Source organism: Aedes aegypti, chromosome 1, assembly GCF_002204515.2.
Source record: "Aedes aegypti strain LVP_AGWG chromosome 1, AaegL5.0 Primary Assembly, whole genome shotgun sequence".
NCBI lineage: Eukaryota > Metazoa > Arthropoda > Insecta > Diptera > Culicidae > Aedes > Aedes aegypti.
Window position 1 is genome coordinate 153,574,664 of NC_035107.1, and position 24,160 is coordinate 153,598,823.

Sequence of the window (24,160 nt, forward strand, 5' to 3'; positions counted from 1 at the left end):
ATCCAATGTTGAAACATTGGAACAAATGTCAAATAAAATAATAAATAATTTCAGGCAAAAATCGTTACAATCTTCTATTGCCACGATTAATGCGTAATATGTTTAGGTTAAGTTAGGTTAAGTATATTTAAAGCGTTTTTTTTTCTCTTATAAGCAGGTGAAATCAACTCACCTGTAAAAAATCTGAACTGCTACGGCAAATGAAATGTTATATGTTGTTAACAAAATGTTAATAAAATCTTAAATTTGTTTTACCAAATTAGGATGATAGTGTTGTTTAATAACACAGAACACCTAGATATAAGAAATGAATGTAATGTTTGGAATAATACTAATAAAGAAATTTAAAAAAAAAAAGCACCAATGCTAATCTTCTCATGTACTTGTAAACAACTTTGTATGGAGTTTCATTTTCAAGTATTTTTAACTAGATTATTTCAAAACTTTAAAGTAGGTATATAATTTTCTGGGGAATGGTTCATTCTGGGGAGTGAAATTCTGGGGAATGGTACATTCTGGGGAATGAAATTCTGGGGAATGGGTTTCGGGGGAATGGTTTTCTGGGGAATGTTATAGAATCCTGTTTGTCTGTGATTGTGGTGTCGTTCTTGCCCCATAAGACATACTGTTTATATATATGTAAAACTTAATGTCAAAAGAACTTTTTCGAAAAAATTTCTTCATAGCTATATTAAACAATTGTAAATCAGAGATAAACCAGCCTCTGGCTGAAAATCTTTCTAATAAAGATAAAAAAAAAAAAAAAAAATGTAAATCATCAATACTGTGCGGAAAAATCAATATGTTTTGTATTTATTGGGAGTCAAACCTTGTTTTCCAGTCTTACATTCTTATAATATTTCGCATTTTTCGCGTTGGTGAGTTAAAGACATTTTTATAATTTTTTGTACTACCGTGAACGTACCATATTTGACGCGGGTCCAAACTTGACGCATTTTCTAATTATTTTTATTATAAATTAATTCTAGTTCAGAATAGCATTCAAAAATTTATTCCTTAATCTTCATTTACATGTTATTGTAAGATATCAATCAAAAAAAGTTTATTTTTGATTAATAATAGGCAAAAAATAAAAATTATTTGAAAATTCACCCGACAAGTGCGTCAATTTTTTTCATTCCTTAGTGAATGTGCTAAATATTATTAATCAATTTTCATGAAAATATTGTGCTGTTTTACAGCAATATCATCAACAACAATCAGTAATATTCTTTTATTCATAAATTGACGTCGATTTTTTTTCTATTTTTAAGGTTTAAGACACATTTTTGTATGAAAATCTTGTGCGTCAAATTAGGCACACAATGTTCCTAATTATTTGCTATTTTGTTCAGCATGTTTTGTTGAATCGATAATAGCAAAAGAAATATTTATGGTGATTGCAATTAAAAAAATCCGTCCGCAGAACAACCCAATGCTTTATGTAATCACATGTAAAGGGTCATCCATAGATTACGTAACGTTTTTAGGAAGAGGAGGAGGTTCAGGGAAATGCAACGATTCATACAAAATATTCGCACTTTTCATAAAATAAATGTGGCCAAGGTTGAGAGGGGTTGATAATTGAACAATTTATCGCGGTTTATGGACGTCCCCTAATGTTTCAAGGAAGCTTCAATAAATGCGTCAGAAGGTGAGGTGTAGGTTCAATGGTTTGTTTCGTATTATTTATACAATAGGGGGTGTCCATGAGATACGAGTCACCAAAAAATACCATTTTCTAGAAAAACCCCGGCTATCCGCCCTACGTCACACTTTTTATATGGAGCCTTCAAAAAACTTATATGATTCGTCACATCGTGCAGAACACCTCCTACCCCCTAATAACATGAAGTACTTTATGGATGACCCCATATATGGTTCTCGATCTATTTCGAAGACCATACTGCCGTTAGTTCTACGCATATTTGTCCCGCGGTCCATAAGGGTGACATAGAACATGGGACAAGTAGGCGTAGTTCACGTGTAATAAGTAACGAAGATTCTTAAACGGATATTTTTGGAACCGGTTGTTTTCGTTCTAGTTTTTGACCAATTTTTCCTTATTTTAGAAACTATCTTCCCCGTTCCAGCGCAACGTAGTTTTCAAAACTTTCCCTTGCCTGATATCGCGACGAAAATGCATTAAACTAAACAATAATGCTTAACTATGGATTGAACTCAATCGCCGGTGTTATTTTCTACACTAACTAAACGCATAGCAAAAGTACTACCGGATAACGTCATTCAAAACTTTCTCCAAAGGTTCTAACCAGTCTTCCCAAACGAACACCGAACACGTTGGTTCAGGCGGTTTCGGTACTCTCCTTGTACTCTATTTTCGTGTGCAAACCGAAACGCTCGAAACTGAACCTAAACCCAAACATGTGTAAAGTGAACATTGGTTCAAACGCCGGTTCGAAAACCGGTCCATTTGTACCTCGAATGCAACCACGGTTCAAATTTTGGTGCAAATCTTCAGTTGCATCCGAGGTTCAGAACGATGACACAAACGGAGAGACAGAAAATTGTTGATATCCACGCTTATCAATTTCTACTTATCGTGTCTTGTTGTTTGATATAGTAAAATCCTTGTTTTTTTCATAAAGTTACCACTGAATGTTACTCAAAGTATTGATCTCAATTGATCTGCTTAAATGAAACATTTATTCAAGCCTCAAGGGTCTTGTGATTTGAACCAAAAAGTTCCATATATGATCGTAGAAATTTATCCGCGTGGATTTCAACCGTTCTCTGTCTGCCTGCTTTGTGCCATTATTTGAACCCAAGTTTGAACGAAAGTTTGAACCGAAGTACACATGTACCGGGTTCGGTTTGATACACTGGTACAGAGACGAAGCGCGTTTGTGGTTCAACACAAGTTGCAATGTTCAAACCAAAGTTGCACATCGGTTCGGTTCATGGGAAGACTGGTTCTAACTTTTATGTCCACTCTAAAGCGCTTTTTTCAATTAATTGAACTATTGAATACTGAAACTCTTGTATATTTTGAACTTTAGCAATTATTTGTAAGTGCGTCAAATAAGGAACATAGTGCGTCAAATTAGGCACATTGAAGAATTGATGCGTCAATTAAGGAACCTAATGTGTTCCACAAAAAGTCAATTAAACATGAATAAAAAAACGTTTAATATTTTTTTACTGATTTTTCCCTAATTCTATAATAGTTGAGCTAGCATATGTTCAATTTTCAACAAAATCGGAAAGATTTAGACGATTTGACAAGTGTTTGAATTTAGAATTTTCTTAACCGCGTCAAATATGGTACGTCCACGGTAATCATTTCTAACTGTAATATTTACACAACCCTAAATTAGTACTCAATGTATTCTTATCCTGCGTTAAACAAAAAAAAATTGATTTGAACTACGTTAAATTAGAGGTGGCACTTTTGTCCCGTGTAAATTAGAGGTGGTCCCTCTTGCCCCATATCTCCCTACTAAAACAAGAGATGTTTTTCAGTTGGCTTAAATACACTGCGTGGAAAGATGGGTACTCCGTTAAATTTTGTTTGAGTATCGGTTTCTCCCTCCCAGGTGTCCGGAACAACGAAAATAATGTATACTAACTTTTTATAATCCGGTGGCAGCTGCAGATCATCTCCATCGATATTTTGGATAAATAAGTCATCTGGCAGAATCCGCTCTTTTTGCACTCCTGATGGAGCAATGTAAATTTCATCACTGTGGAAAAATACAAACAAGTTTGTAAATAAAATATAGTATATAACATTATTCCATATTACTCAAGCTTGATGCTAATACCTCCACCAGTCCCTGTAACCCATCCAAGATTATAAAACTGTTTACACAGTTCTGGGATCAACTTTCTGGGATGCTCCTAAAAATATTCCAAACAATTTCATAATTAAAATGAGAAATAAATCTTGAAATCGGATTAGTAAATAAATTCGACTGACTCGCAACGCGCCTCAACACGTCGCATTTTAAAATTAGTTTTTTTAGTGTGGCGCTGCACTCTTACGATTTTTATGAACACAGCGCACTGCACCCTGTTTTTGCACGGATTTTTTTTTACACGGCCGTGCAAAAAAAGTTTCCATACATTTTTTTCGCCAAAACCTTATTTTTGCATGAAACGTCGAGAAATAGTGTTATATTTTTGAAATTTTGACCTGAAAACTTCTTTTGCACGGTACGCATCCCACGTGCAAAAACAGAATCGGGTGTATTCACATATGTATTAGTTGAGACGCTCGGGGCCCGAAAAAATGAATAAAAAAAAGTTTTGGTCTTGATTTCTACCGGATTCATAATATTGCGGCGCTCATTTTAAATCCACATCCAGCGGCGGCGGTAACGCGCAGAAGATATGCGCGCAATTCAAACGCAACGTCAAAATTCGAGTAGGCTTGGATTTTTTCGTTTTTCAAGGACGCAAATGTTTCAAATTTGCTAAATCTGAAACATTTGGTGATTTTCATTTTCACTGCGACGGTATATCGACATTTTATGATAATCGCATTACGTGGAATTATCTTGCAGAGCACAATATTATAAATTATGACGATTAGGGGATTTGAAATAGGCGTAAATAGCCATCAGACTTGAGGTGGAGGGGGGGTGGCGTTGTCATGGCTCCTTGTTAGCATAGTAACTCTCGAATTAAATAGTTAATCATAGTGTGCCATTCAATATTGTACAGATTAATATCTTTTAATTAATATTAATGTAATAATCAAACCAAGCAGACGTGTTTCATTCAATTGTCCATTAGGTTATGGGCTCCAGGCAGTTGCTAAGGAAACGGCTCTGTTTGGTGAGGTGAAAAAAAATTCAAACCCGAACAAATTTTCTGAAGAGATGACCGAAGAAGAAAATGGACTTCAATATGGTTCCAGGAATCAAGCCTCCGTTGGAAATCGTTTGCCGGGCAGCACGGTATCGTTGCCGGTGTGGCAAGTTTTACGCGGTTCGGAGAACTACAGCTCGTAGTCTTTCGCAACCAAAATGATCCTGGTCAAGGAACGAACATGGTGCAATGTGAAGGACCGACAGGATGGTGATCCGGCGGTAAGCGACGAGGTTTCCGAGCAATATGTCTGAACATCGATCCCAAGATTTACGGACTAGTGCGGAACGCCAAAACCTCAAAAGAAGCGTGGGACAATTTGTGCAATACCTACGAGCGGATCGACCCGGAAGATTGGCCTGTTGAGAAGATTAACGAAAATTCGACTGGTTGGCGCTGAACGGGATGAAGAGGTCATTTGCCAGACAACTCAGGACTACGTGAACGAACTGTTTACGACGAGTCAACAGCTTTCGGAGGTAGGATTTTTAAGAAACGACAGCTGGCTGGCGAGCTTGCTGATGAAAGGTCTACCGAAACAACCGATGATCCTGGGATTGGAGTCGTCGGGTATGATGCTTACGGCAGACATCGTCAAGGCAAAAATCTTACAAGATGTGAAGGTCGGCAGCGATTGCAAGGCAAGCGATGGTGCGTCCTACATCTACAGTCATTCGAAACTAGAGCAGAAATCTGGAGAAAAATCTACGATAAAGTGTTTCCTTCTTGCACCGGAACTACGCATCCCAATGCCAGAAGAAACCCAGTGAGAGTAAGGAAACCCGAGGAGAAGCCCGTGGTAAGCAAAGTGGTCACGCTGCATTCTACGCGGCGTACAACGCAGTGAAGTCGTCAGAAGACAATGGCGACTGGATTTCGATTCTGGTGCAACAACACATCTGTGCCGAAACAGGAAGCTTTTGGAAGAAGCTGAGAAGGTGCCGTCAAGTATCAACGTTGCAAATAATGCCAAAGCTTCCGTCATCTCGAAGGGCGTCGTCAACCTGGAAGCCGACATTAGAGATTCGTCATGTGGAATCACTTTGAAGGATGTGCTGTGTGATTTAGCCTTGAATCTATTTTCCGTGGGTAAGATTTGCCAGAGCGGATATCAGGTGACGTTCGAGAAGCAATCATGCAAGGTCGTTAGCCCCACGAAGGAGACTGTAGCGGTTGGACAGTATTCAGATGGCCACTACAAACTGAAGCTGATCAAGGATCTGATGGTTCACGTGACACGGGAGCAGAACAGTTTTCAACATTGGCATCGTCGATTGGGACATCTCTCCGTCGGCGGTATGAAGTGGCTGAAAAATATAGCGACAGGCATACAGTTTGAAGAAGAAGACATGGAAAAATGCGTTTCCTGCATCAAGGTTAGCACCAGCGGCAACCGTTCAGGGTGAAAGGTCATCGTGCTTATCGGGTGCTCGAGCTGGTTCACTCCGATCTCTGTGGGCCGATGGAGACGACATCGTTGGGAGGAAGTAGATACTTTTTGACATTCATCGATGATGCAAGCAGAAAGGCGTCCGAGTATTTTTTTAAATCAAAGACGGACGGGGGTCCAGATAGCCGTAGCGGTAAACGCGCAGCTATTCAGCAAGACCAAGCTGAGGGTCGTGGGTTCGAATCCCACCGGTCGAGGATCTTTTCGGGCTGGAAATTTTTTCGACTTCCCAGGGCATAGAGTATCTTCGTACCTGCCACACGATATACACATGCAAAAATGGTAATTGGCATAGTAAGCTCTCAGTTAATAACCGTGGAAGTGCTCATAAGAACACTAAGCTGAGAAGCAGGCTCTGTCCCAGTGGGGACGTAACGCCAGAAAGAAAAGAGAAACGGACGTTTTGGAAGCATTCGAAGATTTCAAGTCTTTTGTCAAGAACCAAACGGGAGAGCGAATCAAGCGGATCAGAACGGACAACGGCAAGGAGTACGTTAATCGTGCGATGCGACGGTGTTTGCGTCGAGCTGGAATCCACCACGAGACAACGGTTCCGTACAATCCGGAGCTGAATGGGCTTGCAGAACGGATGAACCGAACCTTGGTGGAGCGCGCTAAGAGAATGCTGTTTGATGCCGGGCTTGGAAAGCGATTCTGGGCGGAAGCGGTAGCTACTGCTTCGTACGTCGTCAACCGTTCACCGACAAAAGGTCTTCAAGTCACACCTGAAGAGAAGTTCACGGGAATGCGTCCCGATTTGTCGTACCTACGTGTTTTTGGAAGCGAGGTCATGGTGCATGTTCCTTAGGAAAAGAGGCGGAAATGGGACGAGAAATCAGACCGTTGCATCTTTATAGGCTACAGTGAGAACTCGAAAGCATACAGAGTGTACAACTTCAAGACGCAGGACGTAGCAGTTTTTTTTTTCCTCTGTGGGGACATGATACAACTGCGACCATTAAGTTGATCTATTGTGGTGTTATCCTCTTTGTTTTTGCCGTACTGTAGAAATATGTTTCTATATGAAGTAACTATCTCCACAGCTATTGGCGTGCATCCCAATCAGGTACTACGTTTCGGATAAAATGTAGTACCTGTTTTGGATGATAGTACTGAATTTCATTAGGCTCTAGCAAGCCTTTATCTAAATATCTACAACGCTTGTGGTATAGTGCAACACACTTGCACAACAAATGTTCAGTGCTTTCGCTTTCTAATTTACAGAAACGACACATATCTTCTGGCAATTTACCTATAATTTTAAGGTAACGTTTGCTGGGGCAGTGGCCTGTTAATAAGCCAGTATAAGTACTTAGATCGTGTTTATTGAGGTTTAACAACCTCAGCGTTTGATAGGCGTCTGGTTCGATGAATCGTTTGGACTGACGAGAGTCCATTGCGTTCTTCCAGTTTAGTTTAATGTTTGCCTTCATCCAGCTCTTTAATTGCATTTTCAGAGCACAAGAGGCCATTCCGAAGAACGGTTGAGGCCCTATAAATTGCATGGAAGAACCTTGTTTTGCTAACTGATCAGCTTTTTCATTTCCTTCTATTCCGCAATGGCCAGGAACCCAATATAGATTAACCTTATTACGATAGGACAACTGCTGCAGTAGCTTGGAACACTCCCAAACAAGTCTTGATGTGTAAGTTCTAGACTTCAAAGCGTTCAGGGCTGCTTTGCTATCCGAACAAATACATATATTAGCATTCCGGTAGCGCCTTTTAAGACAAATGTCAGCGCATTCAAGAATGGCATAAATTTCGGCCTGAAAAACTGTTGGCCAACTTCCCAGTGCATAAGATACATTTACTCCTGGGCCAAACACTCCTGACCCTACCATGTTATCTTGTTTTGAACCATCAGTGAAAAAAATTAATGATCCAGATCGGAAAGTTGGTCCTCCTGTGTCCCAATCCTGGCGAGTTACATCAGCAACCCAAAAACGATGATCAAAAAAGTTACGCTTCAACATATAATCTTCGTTCACTAAGTACACTGGACTTATTTTGAAGTGCTTCAATATAGTCATATGTCCTTTTAGTTCACTATCAGCGCTATCTAAGGACCTTCTGACTTTGATAGCACTCTTAACTGCATCCATTTGTATATAGTCATGAAGTGGAAGAAGATTTAACATTGCGTTCAACGCATTTGAAGGGGTATTTCGTATTGCCCCAGTAATTGAAATAGTAGCAAGCCTTTGTAGTTTATTTAACTTAGCTTGAGTAGCGACTTGTTTGGTTTTTTCCCACCAAAAAATTGATGCGTATGAAACAATGGCCGAATAGATCCAGCATATCATCTTCGGTTTCAGACCCCATTTTTTACCAAAGGTTCTTTTGCAGCCCCAGAAAGCATTTCTTGCTTTTTCTATCTGTTGTTCTATATGCTTATTCCAAACAAGCTTACAATCTAATATAACGCCTACAAATTTGGCACTAAGAGATAAGGATAGTTTAGTATCTCCTATTTTGAGAGCTGAAATGCAGATTTTACGTCTTCTTGTAAACGGTACTATTGTAGTTTTATCAGGATTTATACTTAATCCTTCATTATTGCACCATTCTAAGGTTAAGTTGAGTGCTGTTTGCATTCGCTCGGAAACAGTTTTATCGAATTTTCCGCGGACTATAATAATAATATCATCTGCAAATCCAATTATTTCGAATCCTTGAAGCTTTAGCTTTACAAGTAGGTCATCAACAATCAGAGACCAGAGAAGAGGAGAGAGAACTCCCCCTTGCGGACAGCCTTGAACAGCTGTTACCTTTACAACTGAATCTCCTAGATATGCTGATATTTCCCTTCTAGATAGCACCTCTTCTATCCACTCAATCATTTTTTCAGGGAAATCTCGATTTCTCATGGCGTTTTTCATCGATGTAAAACTAGCGTTGTCAAACGCGCCTTCTACATCGAGAAAAGCAGCCAATAGTATCTCCTTAGTGTCAAAAGTTTTTTCAATTTTTGAAACCAGCGAATTGAGAGCTGAAAGTGTCGACTTACCAGTCTGATAAGCGAATTGAGCTCTACTTAATGGCTTATTTTTAAGTATATTTGATTTAATGTACTCATCTATAAGCTTTTCCTTTATTTTTAAAAATATTGATGTAAGACTTATTGGCCTAAATGATTTTGGCACTGTTTTATCTTTTTTATTAGATTTCGGTATAAACACTACCCGGACTTGCCTCCATTTAGTTGGAAGATATCCCAGAAGAAAGCTAGATTTGAATAGAGTCATTAGAATAGGGATAATAGTTTCCTTGCACTTTTGAAGATGCGCCGGAAAAATCCCATCTAAACCAGGTGTTTTGAAAGATTCGAAAGAATCCAATGCCCATTCAATCTTAGAATATGTAAAAATATCTGCAACCTCAATATTGGATCTATCAGATCCATTTAAAGAGGTACTGATATCTTGATTTCTTGATCGATTTGTTATGGGGATGGATCCAGGAAAATGAGTTTTCACCATTAATTCCAAACTTTCTTGTGTATCTGCAGTGTAGGACCCATCGTCCTTTTTTAACGTACCTAGACCATTATTATGATCCTTAGAAAGAACTTTCCGAAGTCTTGCAGCTTCATGAGAACTTTCTATGCCTTCGCACATGTATCTCCAATTTTTACGCTTTGATCTTCTTATTTCTTTATTATAATTGGTTAAGGCCTCTTTATACAGAGACCAATTTCTTGTCAATTTTGCCCGATTGAATTGTTTTCGAGCATTTTTTCGTAGCAGTTAGTCGATGAAGTGATATTCCTGAAGGCAGGTCAAGTTACACCGAGAGAGGAAGATCCCACCCAAGAGGCACCTTTCGAAATGGTTGTGCAGAGTGAGATGGAAGTTGCAGAGGAAGTTGAAGGTGAAGAAGATCTGCAGGCGCAAGATGACGAGCTCCGAACTACAACCTGCTGTGCTCCCTCCGCAACCAGATGACCCATAACAGTTGGTAAGGCGCAGTGCGAGGCAGCGCGTAACCCCAGGTGATGTGAGCGTTGAACTTCAGACGTTCCAGGAAGCGATTTCGTGCGTGAACAGCGACCGTTGGAAAGAGGCGATGGTCGATGAGTATCGAGCACAGATGGGGAATCAGACCTGGGAGCTCGCCCAGTTGCCTGTTGGAAGGAGAGCACTTCGTTGCAAGTGGGTGTATACGGTTAAGAGCAATTCAGATGTATCCACCGAGCGGTACAAGGCCCGTTTGGTGACCAAGGGCTACTCTCAAATCAAGGGTGTCGACTACGAAAAAACCTACTCGCCTGTGGTCCGGTATGCTACCATCCGTAGTACACATCAAGTAGTATCGTTAGCTGCCAGGTTGAACCTGAAGATTCACCAGATGGATGCAGTAACCGCGTTTCTGCAAGGTGAGCTAGGGGAGGACGAAATTTATATGGAGCAACCAGAAGGATTCGTTAACTCTGATCGTCCGAGGAGTAAGCTGAAGAAAGCGATATACGGATTGAAGCAAGCTAGCCGAATGTGGAACCAGAAGCTTGATAAAGAATTAAAGCGCTTTGAATTGAGGCAATCGAAGTTCGAAACGTGCGTTTATTACCGGATTGAAAACGGACGGATTCTGATAGTAGCGGTCGACGACCTTCTCGTATTTTCCAACAACCAGCGTTGGGTGAACCATCTCAAGAAGCAGCTTACATGATGAAGGATCTTGGATTGGCCTCAATCAAAGTCCTCGGAATCCCAGTGACACGACAGAAGGAGAGTGTGTGTTTGGATCAAGAGCAGTACATTCAGCAGCTACTTGAACCGTTCGGCATGGGGGAATGTGATCCAATTGCGACTCCGGTGGACCACAATCAAAAATTGACGAAGCAGATGAGTCCGAGCAGCGAGGAAGAACGAAAGCAGATGCAGAAAGTTCCGTTCCGTGAGCTGGTAGGAGGACTACAGTTTCTGGCGTGTTGCACGCTTCCGGACATAAGTTTTGCCGTGAATGCAGTCAGCCAGTTTAGCAGTGATCCAGGCAAACCGCACTGGACGGCAGCGAAGCGCATTTTGCGGTACCTGAAAGGAACGAAGGAGATGAAAATTATTTACAGGAAGCAAGGAGACGAAAGGTTGACTGGATTCAGTGATGCAGACTGAGGAAACGACGTCGAGACGCGGAGGTCAATCACGGGATATGTTTTCATGAAATCAGGTGGACCGATTTCGTGGAATAGTCGAAGGCAATCGACAGTGGCCTTGTCGACAACTGAAGCGGAATATATGGCGGTATCGGCAGCAACCCAAGAAGCTATCTGGTGGCTAGGACTACGACAGGAACTATCCGGCGTTGCTGAGAAAATTACAATCTATTGCGACAACAAGATTCACCTAGCGGAAAGGGAATTCGGTTATGCTCCACGCAGTAAGCACATCGACATTCGCCATCATTTCGTGCGGGAGAAGATCGAAGAGAACGTGATTGGTTTGTAGCATGTTGGCAGTCAACAACAGTTGGCTGATCTACTGACGAAGGCGGTTCCGGCACCCAGATTCGAAACCGAAAGACAAACAATTGGAATTGGACGGATTCTCGATTAAGGGGGGATGTTAGCATATTAACTCTCGAATTGAATAGTTAATCAAGGTATGCCATTCATTATTGTACAGATTAATCAATCAGTTTAGCCTCAACATATCAAACCAAGCAGATGTGTTTCATTCAATTGTCCATTACTTCTTCTCATTATGGACCATTTCCTTCAAATCTGATCCCCAGTTTTAGTATTATTCTTTTAAAGACAATCATTTTTAGTGAATGTTAACCAGTGGGATGACACAAGGGATGGCATCCTATATTTTCACTATACGATTTGACAGACTAAGCTGTATATTTTTATCGGGAGCATAAATTTATACTTCGTTCCCAAATTTCAATCACACCATGTACATTTTTTGAATGTTTATTGACCGTTCAGTTCCTAACTGTTCGCGACCGTTTGAAACAGTCGTCGTTCTAAACGGTCGGTGAAACAGTCGCTGTCAGATTTGGCAGCATCAACGAGCGAGAAGTTTTTCGCACGCAAACGAGCACCCCTACTCTTTCAAGTAGAGCAACAAGGACAGCAGAGTGGGCGTCGAGTCAGATTTCCAAAACAGCTGTTGTTGACACTCGGCTGCCGGCTGCACGGCTCGGAAAATGAGGGGTGGTTGGATGGAATGTTTATGAAAGTATGTTTCACTAAACAAAATTCAACTTGTAATAAATATTTTTAGTGGTCAAAATACAGGTTCAATGAAACAATTCAATAGCTGGTAATAGTTTATTGCGCGTAAGGTATGTATAGTTAACCTAATTATGTGTTTATACAACATTCGCAACATTGTTTCATCTGGATGGAATACATTGAGATTCCCCTCGATTTTCAACGACTGTTTCGAACAGTCTTCTAAATAGCCGGGATAATCCAACATTCAAGTGGATATACAATACCTTCTGTGCGAGGGAGAACAATTCAAAACGAACGGAGCACAGCAAAATTCACTAGAACTGATGAGCTTCTTCTTCTGCTTTCTCAGCTTAGTGTTACACTATAGGCGATCAGGTGGCCAATAATCAAAAAAATGACTTGTTCTGATAGGTTTTTTCTGTACATACATCATTCCATAGTAAACACTTCTATCAAGATAATCCTGGAATCTAAGGGCAAGATCTTCTATAGTTTAATTGATACAGTATGTCAAAGTTGGAGTTTTTAAGAAAAATCAAAAATTCAGTACCTTGCAGCATGCATAAACACTTCACAACGGTCAGCTGGTAGACCAATTTTGACATTTGTCCTCGTTTTCGTTGGCCACACACAATGCATCTGGGCAGCGCGTAACCCTGGCGCGTAACTGGCCGGCGCGCAACTAACTGGACTAAAGTAAAATTTTACAAAATATTCGCAATACTTGAGTCGATTTTACACTGGTAGAAAAACGTCGCAAGTAACTGAATAAAACGGCTTATAATTTTGTCATAAAATTCTTGTGTGAAATAATACGAACTCCATAGTTTTTGAACGCGAACTCATTGTATGCAAAAGTTAAGCAATGTACACGTCGAAAAAATGTTAAAAAGGTGATTCATTTTAAAACAGTTTTAGAAGACAGGTTGTGATTCTTCTGAATTAATTTTCTCAAAACCGTATGGAAGTTACTTACGTCGATTTGAAAAAGTAATCGAGATTTCTTGCTTTCTGAACTTGTTTTCTTTGTTTCTTTCAGCAAAGCTACATCGAAAAAAAAGCAACAGTTGTTTTACGCGAAAATAGGAATTTGATAGAAATTGTAAGGTATAAAACCAATTAAAAGCAATACAATGTTCTGTTACAATATATTATATTGTTTTTGAATTGTATATCCAAACAAGAATAATATTGCTTCGACATTCAATTACAATACGCTGTATTGTATCCAATACGTTATATTGTACATTAATGGTTTATTCCATTCACTGAATGATACGTTTTTATCCGGGCGCCCCTGCTCCTTGTGTGCTCTACTCCTTTCTTTCTTTTTTGACAATTTTGTCCGCACAGCTAGTTCCAGTTTCAGCATCATCCAGGGAAGGCAGTAATGTTTGTGAACTAAACGGCCAGCAAGTTAAAGATGGCCTCCAAGCCGCTTTCGCCAAGTGATTACACCTTACTCTAGCTACAGAGTAAAATGCACACACCTTGGTTTACTTAGCTACAATGGACCAATGCACAAGTTCATTATTTGACATTTTAGCGATGCCGTGTTATTTATGTAAGCGTAGAAACCAGTGCCCGCTCAAACATCAAATTAGTGAACACGTGTATCGGTCCATGGATCAATGCACGAGTTCACTAATTTGACGTTTGAGCGGTGCCGAATTCACTCGTTGCATGCCTGTTTGAAAGCAGACGTTTCTACTACGTGCTACTGCAGTATGCCATTGACAATTTTATCCGAAAATTCAGTTGAATTCACAGAATAGATGTTTTCTAGAAAACCGATTACGCCTTCATCATTATTTGATAGTTATTTTGTATTATTGTTTACCTTTCAGAACCACCGAGACGTTCGGCATTTGCATAGAAGAACTGTCAAAGACCTTCCGAATCAGCTGATTTGAGACGACTCGTGAAAAGGCCTATTGCTCAATTGTAACCACCATTGACAGTTCTTTGATTTCAGCACAGACAAAAAGGCGTCACACTCTCATCGGTGTCCATCGATCATATTTTTAACGACCGATTCGTATACACTCAGAAATAAAAATAGTCACAGAATTACTAAAGTTTATGCCTTAATGACTATTTTCTATCTGCCTCTCTTTCGTTCTGCTGTGAACTTTCACACTAACTGTCATTTCGACGGGGTTGAAGCTTAGCGATGCTTCAACCCAGGTGAATTGACAAATAGGAATAAAATTCCCCGCAGAATGAAAGAGAGGCAGATAGAAAATAGTCATATATTACTAAAATTTAGTCATTCTGTGACTATCCGTGTTTCTGAGTGTATATGCGACCAACTGCAGGCTGCAGCGCTCGCATCGTTTTCATTCGTGTTTGACGTTTACACACTACCGCCACCTGTTGGCCCATTGGCCAAACAAAGTCATTTTAGCATTGGGCTTACACGTTTTCGCGGCAATGATTTTGATCGCCATATTTTTAAATACAGTCAAACCTGTATTAGTCGATGTTCCATAGTTCGATATCGACTCATGAAACCATTACTTAAAACAAAAAATCATAATCACCACTTAGACTTTAGTGATCTGAATTTCGTCTTTCTCAGATTTCGCCTTCGATTTCGCAGCCCCTTTTCAATCACCGCCGCCCATGCAACTATCCTGATATTCATGACAGTTTTCTCCGGCCGGCTCAGTGTTTACCATTTTATCTCTGTTCTCGACTCACCAGCTGGTCATGTTTACACAAAAAAATCAGCTGGCCTTCTGATGTTTACAGTCATCGTCATTGTTCTCGTGCTCTCGTCTTAAAACCAACTGGTAGGGACTGAAATCAAGGTGTTTGAAAATGTACCATCGGTACTGTTGGAGCGCTAGCCCGGCTCCAGTGGGAAAATCGGAACTGTCCGACCTCGAAACTGTGCAGCTCTAAATTTATCTCAAGGAGCTCTCGCAAGAGCGAATGGTGGCTATCTTGTGGTTCTTAGCAACTCAATTGTCCTAAAAAGGACAGCGGGGGGGAACCACTCAAGCCAAATCGGTGAATGCTACACAGCTTCGCAGGCAGAAGTCTTCTCAAGTGGACTGTATTCTCGGGAAAAATGCTTCGTCTCAGGATGGATCGCCGTATTGGGGTTTTGCTCAGGAGGACTGCTTTGACCAGGATGCAAAAAAGAACAGGAACTTTTAACTTAACTGGTTGTTTATTGAGATCTTTACTTTTCGGGATACAAATGAAAACTGACGATTATTCTTACTGCTATGTGCCTTACATAATAAGAAAGGTGGAGATGGCAACATACGATTACCTTCTTCCAGCTGAAAGGCGGAGCTTATTATTGCTATTTTTCAAGCTGCGCCGTGGTGGTATGATTTTCTTGGCGGTGGTATGGTTCAGTTATAGAGATAGAAAACTATAGAGGACGAATGTCGCTGCTGTTCCCATTGTTCTCGCTCAGAAACATGTCGGGTACATAACTGTCAAATTGCATACATTTTCGCGTTGACATTTATAGCCCCGCCTATCTCCGCCAGCAAAAGATGTTCCGACAGCGACGCCAGCGACATTCTTCTTCTATGGTTTATTATTTCTATTGGTTCAGTGATTTTGAATGAAAATTATACAGCTGTACTTTGCGCGAGCGGTCGGGATGAATGAAAATAACAAAATTTGTAATGTGACATTTTCGTTAACGGACTGAGACGCTACTTTGGCGTTGGTGCCAACATACTCCCGCCGGGCTGAGATGAATTCTCTGACTGTTTAATCAAACTTGCCATATCAATGCAATTTTATCAATTATACGCTATTAAACTACCTGCACTCGACGGTATACACCAAATTATCTGTTCCCAGGATAGTTTTGGTTATTTATTGTTTCAAATTTCCACATATGTACTGGTATTTTATTTACTCTCATGCTAAACAATCATACTGGGCGTAATTTAATACGATTTTTATTGAGAGGGTATATTGATCATCTTATGTTTTTTTAGAGTCCGGCGGCGGTCGTACGCCCGCAGCCGTTACAGCGAACTGACAGCCGCAGGGTGAAATGAATGGAAAAACTTTCCCGCCCAAATTGAAAGCACGTGGTTTTCGCAGAATGACAGAAGTGTAATCTATGTATTAGTGATAACTATCAGGAGCAACTGAACACGATGAGTGTGCTTGCTGTCTAGTGCATGTACTGTGTTTGGCAGTTGGAGGTTCTGTATGATCAGTGACCGCTTTATTCCATTCACTGAATGATACGTTTTTATCCGGGCGCCCCTGCTCCTTGTGTGCTCTACTCCTTTCTTTCTTTTTTGACAATTTTGTCCGCACAGCTAGTTCCAGTTTCAGCATCATCCAGGGAAGGCAGTAATGTTTGTGAACTAAACGGCCAGCAAGTTAAAGATGGGTTACTGTTTGCAAACAAAAACGAGGCCATTTAATGAAAAAATCATCACGCAAACATTGAACACATTGCCAATGATTAAGACAGTTCAATTGAAAACCATCTCAACTGGGTTTAGGAACGATGGTGAATGGGTAGAATATCCAAGGCAATACGACGAGCAGATTTTCTGAACCTTCATGGCTTTCTTAAACAACAATGAGGAGTGTTTAAGCCTCTCTCGGACTTTGAGAACTCCAACGAGACACAAGGGATTTAGGTCTACAATACGCTTACATTTTTCTTCATTCATTCTCTCTGGATTTTAGCACTGAGGACTTCATACTGACCGACTTTAATAATGAGCTCTAGGTTGATAAATCGAATTTGAAGAGATTAATTCCTTAGATGACTAGCTTGGATGAATCGCTGCACGTACGAATCATTGAATTTAGATAGGAAGCTGGTAGCCTTTAGAAGGGTACTATCGAATTTCTACAAGGAATGTGGAGACGATCTGAACTATCGGAAAGAACTATACGGACGCAAACTACTGCCCCATAATCAGATGCGTCTGCGCAACCGTGGATTTTTACAGCGATTGTCAAGGTTAAAAACACATACCGTGGAATAGTGACCTCGCAAACCTGTGCTCAAGCGTTGCAGAATTGCAACCACGATAGATCACATCCAGATACTATGCGATGGCATTTGGCGAGGAGAGTTGCAACAAGATTCTGCCAGCACAGAGTGTTTACGAAAACGAAGGCTGCTAAACAACTCGCTTTCGACAGGCTTCCCTACGTGATAAACATCGTTCGACTTCAAAGGCAGACCAGTGGAGTTGGTCGGCCAAATTACGGAAAGACGCGGAATTCGATCTTTGTCTTTCAGATCATTAACCTCAAAACTGAGACTCAATGCTTCAGATTTGCCAATGATTTTGGTATATTGCGGCTTGAAATTCGGATTTTTACTGAGAGGCCTCTGCAAGTCAGGCAAATCTTCTCGATAGGGTAGGTGGATTGAGAATCAACCTGAGGGCAACCGTTGGTGAGTTTGCTGGGACGATTTTACACATTGATCGTCAGAAGTGAATGGATTTTATTCAGGAACATTTTTCACTTCCTGAAATTGAATTAAGGGTTTATCCAAAGAATCAAGGGAAGCTGCATAAGATAGCAACTCATTGCTATCAACATCACTAATCTCACCGGAGAAAGCCCAACCAAAGTGAGTTTCATGAAGTTCCGGTAGACCATCAGCTAGGTGAAGCTGCCTTGACTTAAGTAGACTGAAAAACTTAGAGGCAACAATCAACATATCGATACCTTTGGGAACATTAAACTCAGGATCTGCAAGGTGAAATCCAGTAGGGATCGGCCAAGAAGAAACGTCGATCTTCGTCCCTGGGATGATTCCAGTTACTTTCGGAACTAGGGTAACCAATATATTTTGGACCCCCTGGGCTATTTTCCTGCAAATTTCCCAGTTTAAATCAAAAGAACAACTCAATTCGCATGCCATTTGGGAAGAAAGGACTATTCCGCACTTGCATCAACCGTTTGTACACAGAAAAAGTGTTTATTTTATCAGAAATTTATTTAATTTAATCGGTTTATTCATGCAACCGTTACAACACGTTACACACAAAAATTGAAGCCGTAAACAAAAACTTTTTTCAAATTTGTGGACTAAGGGCCGATTTCTTCACCTTCGCTTAAACCGTAAACCACGTTTACCCATACGATTAAACCAGGTTTAAGACCTAAGCGGTGGTGAAGAAATCGCTTATAAGAGCGCAGAATTTCTTCGGTTTTCCATTGTCAATCGATTGATTAGACTATGGGCAAGCATATTACACAACCAGTGTCATGGACTTTGTCGCCAAGCGATAAAAAATGCCGGGGGTCCAAAATATATACTTTGAGGGTCCAAAATGCATTGGTGTGTCCAAAATAATGAAAACCAGTGATATTGCGCAGTTCCCACCTTATTGGACCCCGCACTTCAGAAGTGCGGGCGGGTTCATAAGTGCGGAAACGTCAAACCCTTTGTTTTCGCCGTTGGCGGGCAAGAAAAGGCAGTGAATCGGTTTCGCGCCAACTGAAATTGTTTATGTTTTATCAAAAGCATGTGCTCTCAGCAGGGTTGCTAGTTTGTTTGTTTCATTTGTTTCACGAAAACTTGCTTGTAAAACATTTGTGAAAGCATGTCTGCCATTTGAAATAGGCTTGTTCGATTATAATTAATTGTGAAAATGATGCAGTCAAGTGCAAATCTGCATTTGGATAAAAAAAACCGTCGCGTAAATGTACATTTGAAGAACTTTGGGTATGGATCCATTTGCTAAGAAACATATTGGAACCACTGCTTGGTGACCTTCGAAGTGCGATACACAACTTTCCCAATAATCCATTTATCAAAGCAAAGCACAATACAAAATTCAATTATTTTCGACGTTTTTTTACCCTACATGCCAGTGTGAGCATTTTTATCTCGTAGAGAAAGTTTTTCTCTACATTATGACACGTTTTTTGACTAATAAACAGATTCTCTGCCACAAACCAGTTTTGCTGGATATCCAGAAGCAAACCGGCAGAGACCATTACTTTGCAGGACATTTTTGAGGAATACCTGATGGTTCGTTGCTAGTTATATGAAAGCGATGAAAGCCGAATAGTTCTAATATGTTTAATCTAAACTTCACGCACATCAAAAAGCTGCTGGAGAGCCAAAACTGCAGAAAAATACAAAATCCAACACTTTTTTGGTAAGGAATTATGAAAACAAAACAAACAAGCGATTGAATTGTCGTTTCAATTCATGAACTAGTCTACAATGACGTCACGCTGCTTCTTCCGCCGGGAAGAAAACCTTTTACTGCGGGCCGTGTTTACAAAAAATGAACGATTTCGTTGTACATTCATCCAATTCACGTTCATCCGGTGAACATTCGTTGTCCGGATGTTGGTCCGGATGTCATTTAATGTAAGCATTGCCCGCATTTACAGCAGAAAAGAAAAAGAAAGTCGAGGATAAAAGAAGACCGTGGATAAGTCCATTCTCTCTTGCAGTGCAGCTCTTTTCTCGCACGCACACATTCTCACGTGGCTGTGTTCTTTAAGTTAAGCTAAGTATGCTGTTCAGCTCAAGAAAAGTATTGCGGCGCTTATATTAAATCTTCTGGCAGCACTGTTTTTCGACGCGTTTCAATCTTTTTTTGCTGCGGCGTTTTCCCTAGTATTTTCTGTGTTTTCCGCTGTTTTTATTTCCGATACTAGCTGATTTCTACTGAGTGAAGTGTAGCGCACGGGTTTCCGGTGGGGGTTCGTCCCCGATCGTCAGCCGACGCGGGTTTTGACCGTTTTGCGATCCGGCTCTAATCTGACGGAAAATTTTTGGCAGGCAGCAGGCCAACCCGCCAATCGATCTAGTACTTCTCTAGTCGTACGGTCGACTGTAAAATGGAGCATTAATTCCAATTAGAATCGTTAGCGTAGTGGTTGTATCACCGTTATGAGTGGAGATATTTGTGAGGCCTGCGGTCGTGAGGAACCGCCTGTTCAAAGGAAAAAGACGAAGAAGCGATCGAAGAAAGATGCAGGAATTGGTTGGATCTGTTGTGATTCTTGTTCTAAGTGGTTCCACAACATGTGTGTACGAGTTAGCCAGGACGTGCTTGCAGACATCAGTGCTTATCTGTACTTGTGTGAGCAGTGTACTGTAATTGGTAGTTTGATACCGAAGAATACTAATACTAGTGCCACCGGTATGAAAGTGATCGCAAAGCAGATAGAAGAACTAGTTGATCGAATCAAAAAGATCGAAAGTGAAATTGCTGCACTTCAGAACAACGTGAGGAAGCAGTTTGATAGAGTGCAAAATAAGATTCAGTCAAACGTACTGATGACTGAAAAACAGATGCCGACAATGACTATTAGCAATGTTGAGCAAAAGCTGGAGGTAATTGACAAAGGTGTGAAACTAGCCAATATCTGTTCCCGAAGCGTCAACAGTTTTCGAATCTCTATCAACAAAGTGCCGTACCAAACCGGGGAAAACGTTCGGTCCATTGTTCAAAATTTCCTAAGTTTCTTAGGCATCCAAGACTCAATGTCCCATGTAACCACGTGCTTTCGACTACCCGTGAAGCCTTCCAAATGGACCGATCGATCGATCACGCCAACCATCCTGGTCGCATTCGATAGCGTTGGTTTGAAAACCGATGTCCTTCAGAAGTACTTCAAGAAGCACAAGGAAGCTAAATTGTGCAACTTGAAATCTGGACTACCTCTGGAGTATCGTTTCACTGTTAACGAAATGCTATCTATCGGTAGTTTTCGGATACGTAACCTCGCGCTACGAATGAAACAAAACGACCTAGTCGAATCGGTGTACGTTCAAAACGACAGTGTATCGGTCCGTCTTCCTGGGCAAAAGAAGTACATCCCCATCGAAGATATCAGTCAACTTCTCGGATTAGTGAAACCGGATTACTGCATCAACGAGTCTTCCATTTTCTACGACGCGGAATCTGCTGAATGTTCTCTGCAAAACTAACTGGACGGTCCAAAGCGCTAACGATTCTCACTACAACCCAAATATGCCAAACAATTACACCAATTTACGACTTGGCCACCTCAACGTGCGTGGTTTAGAACGCCACATCGATGGTATGAAGCTTGCTTTACATAAAAGTCAATACCACTTTTTCGGAGTTACGGAGACCAAGATGAAGTCATCTAATCCAACCGGCCCTGTGCGAATACCATCCTACAACTTCATTAAACACTGCATTCCTTCAGCTAGAGGTCGAGGTAGTAAATCGTGCGGAAGAATCGGTTTGTATGTTCGAAAGGGAATAAAAACCGTTCCAGTACTGAAATCCACTTTCAATCCCGACATACCTATCAACCAAAGGCTCGAATATCTTGTCGTGAAAGTTCGAATCAATGATTTGAACATTGGCATTGCCATTGTGTACAATCCCTACAGTGGCAATCAGTATTTCGCACAAGAATACGAAAAACTTCTGTTTGACATCCAGGAGCTTGGCCTGGACAGGTTATTCCTACTGGGTGACTACAATATCAACGTAAATGTTCCCCATCCCGTAGGCAACCAAGTTGCACTGAAACGCATACACGACTCTTTCGGTCTTTCGGTATTGCCAACGTCTCTCACAAGGATAACGGATGTAAGTGCCACTACCATCGATCTGCTAGTGACTGACTGTTCAGATTCGATCGTAACCGCCAAAGCAATTTCAAGCTGCATCTCAGACCATGAAACAATCTTCTTGATTTCCGACGTCCGAATAAGAAAACAAGAAGCCCTGCGTATTACAGTAAGAGATTTCGGAGCTGTGGACACTGTTAGACTTCAAGCGGATTTCCAACTCAGTAACTTCGAGAACATCACCAACTGTAACGATGCCAACAACAAAGCTGAGCAGGTAACTTTGCGGCTGCAGAGCCTAATGAATCAGCATGCACCAGAAAAATTGATTAGGGTCAAAAACAAGAAGACCCCCTGGATCACCGCTGACATCGAGGAGGCCATTTACATCAGAGATCTTGCCCACAACCTCTACTCACGCAATCCAAATCGTAGAAGAGGCGACAACCAATGGCTTGACTACGTTCGAAAACGAGATACTGCTGCCTCTCTCATCTCCGCTTCTAAGAAACGATACGGTGAGCGTTACTTTCCATCTAACCTGCCGACTCGTAAACTCTGGAGTAATTTACGTCGAGAAGGCATCCATATCAGCAGCAAGCACAACCCGATAGGCGTGGAACTTGGACCTGATCAACTGAATAGTTTCTTCTGCGACGGTCACCGCCAACTTCGATCGACAGTGCAAAGTAGTCCATCCACGGAAGACCACAGGCCCAATGTGCACCACGGGGAGCAACGGTTCAACTTTCAGCATACCAACAGTGTAGAAGTCGCCACAAAAATAGCTGAGATACAATCTAATGCCATTGGGGCAGATGGCATCCCAATATCTTTCGTGAAACTACTATGCCCGTTTATATTGCCGATATTGGTGGACGTCTACAATACCATCATTGATAGCAATACGTTCCCAGCTATTTGGAAGAAAGGAGTCGTAACCCCGATCCCCAAAACATCGAATCCCATTCAACCAAAAGACTTCCGGCCAATCTCCGTCTTGCCAGCGATCTCCAAGGTCCTGGAAAAAACTTTGCTCGGTCAGATCGTTGACTTTGCAGAACAATCGAATCCTCCACTTTTGGCAGTACACCAGTCCGGCTACCGAAAGCGTTATAGCACAACAACAGCGCAGATAACTCACGACATCTACAAGGGTTTTGACAATGGTCAGTGTACTGTGATGGTTCTAGTCGACTTTTCGCTCGCGTTCAACTGTGTAAACCACCGTAAATTAGGAGGTAAACTGCGCGAAGAGTTCCATTTCACAACCAACGCTTGCCAACTAGTATCCTCGTTTCTCTCTCATCGAACCCTAGTCGTTAAAACCATCAACGCAACATCAGCTGTTCTTCCTGTTACGGATGGCACACCTCAAGGATCATGCTTGAGTGCCCTTCTGTTCAGTATGTATATTAACAGTCTCCCACAAGGTCCGAAGTGTCAATATCAGCTTTACGCGGATGACCTTCAAATATACATCACTGGACGAAAAGAAGACGTTGACACGCTCATCGAAAAGATTAACTCGGACCTCAAAGCAATAGAACGCTGGGCCAGACGGAACGCCTTGTTTCCAAACCCGAAAAAAACCCAAGCCATCATTTTCTGCAAAGAGGGAGCGGTGAATCCCAATACGAAAATTGTTTTCTGTACCGATGTGATTCCAGTGGCTGAGAAAGTGATAAATTTGGGCCTGCACATGGACAGAAATCTACGTTGGTCGGCTCAAGTTAATGACGCCACAGCAAAAATTTTTGAAACACTGCACACCTTCAGGAAGTTCAGTCCAGTTCTACCTACAGCCACAAGAAAAAAGCTAGTACAAGCAGTTGTAGTTCCATTTCTAACCTACTGCGATGTTGTGTACTATACCGGTTTGTCTGCAGCACAGAAGGAGCAGCTCAACCGCGGCTTCAAGGCGGCGGTGCGTTTCGTGTACAATCTTCGAAAGCGAGAATCGACTGCTGCGGTACGGGGTTCTTGGACATGAACTCAGCGTTAACTACCAAAATCGTATACTCTGCTTCATGCGACAAGGGTACTATGGAAATCTTCCCGAGTATCTTCTGCACCACCTTCAAAGAGGCCAACAGGATCGCTCCCGATGCTTCATCGTCCCACGACACACTACCTCAGAACGGAAGAGTGTGCT

At 41.3% G+C, this 24,160-nt stretch overlaps 1 protein-coding gene across 4 annotated transcripts in view; it reads right to left on the minus strand.

Moving 5' to 3' along the window:
• LOC5575432 (probable methylthioribulose-1-phosphate dehydratase) overlaps nt 1-24,160 on the minus strand; it is a 172,858-nt gene that overhangs the window by 127,152 nt on the left and 21,546 nt on the right. For 3 of the 4 annotated variants that reach the window (XM_001655702.2, XM_001655700.2, XM_011494673.2), the window contains exons 2-3: nt 3,767-3,861; nt 3,591-3,704 (exon numbers count right to left, since the gene is read on the minus strand). In XM_001655702.2, the coding sequence (XP_001655752.2) occupies nt 3,591-3,704; nt 3,767-3,861 (209 nt within the window). Of the gene's footprint in view, nt 1-3,590; nt 3,705-3,766; nt 3,862-24,160 lie in introns of those variants that run through there. The other variant, XM_001655705.2, reaches the window with a different exon arrangement.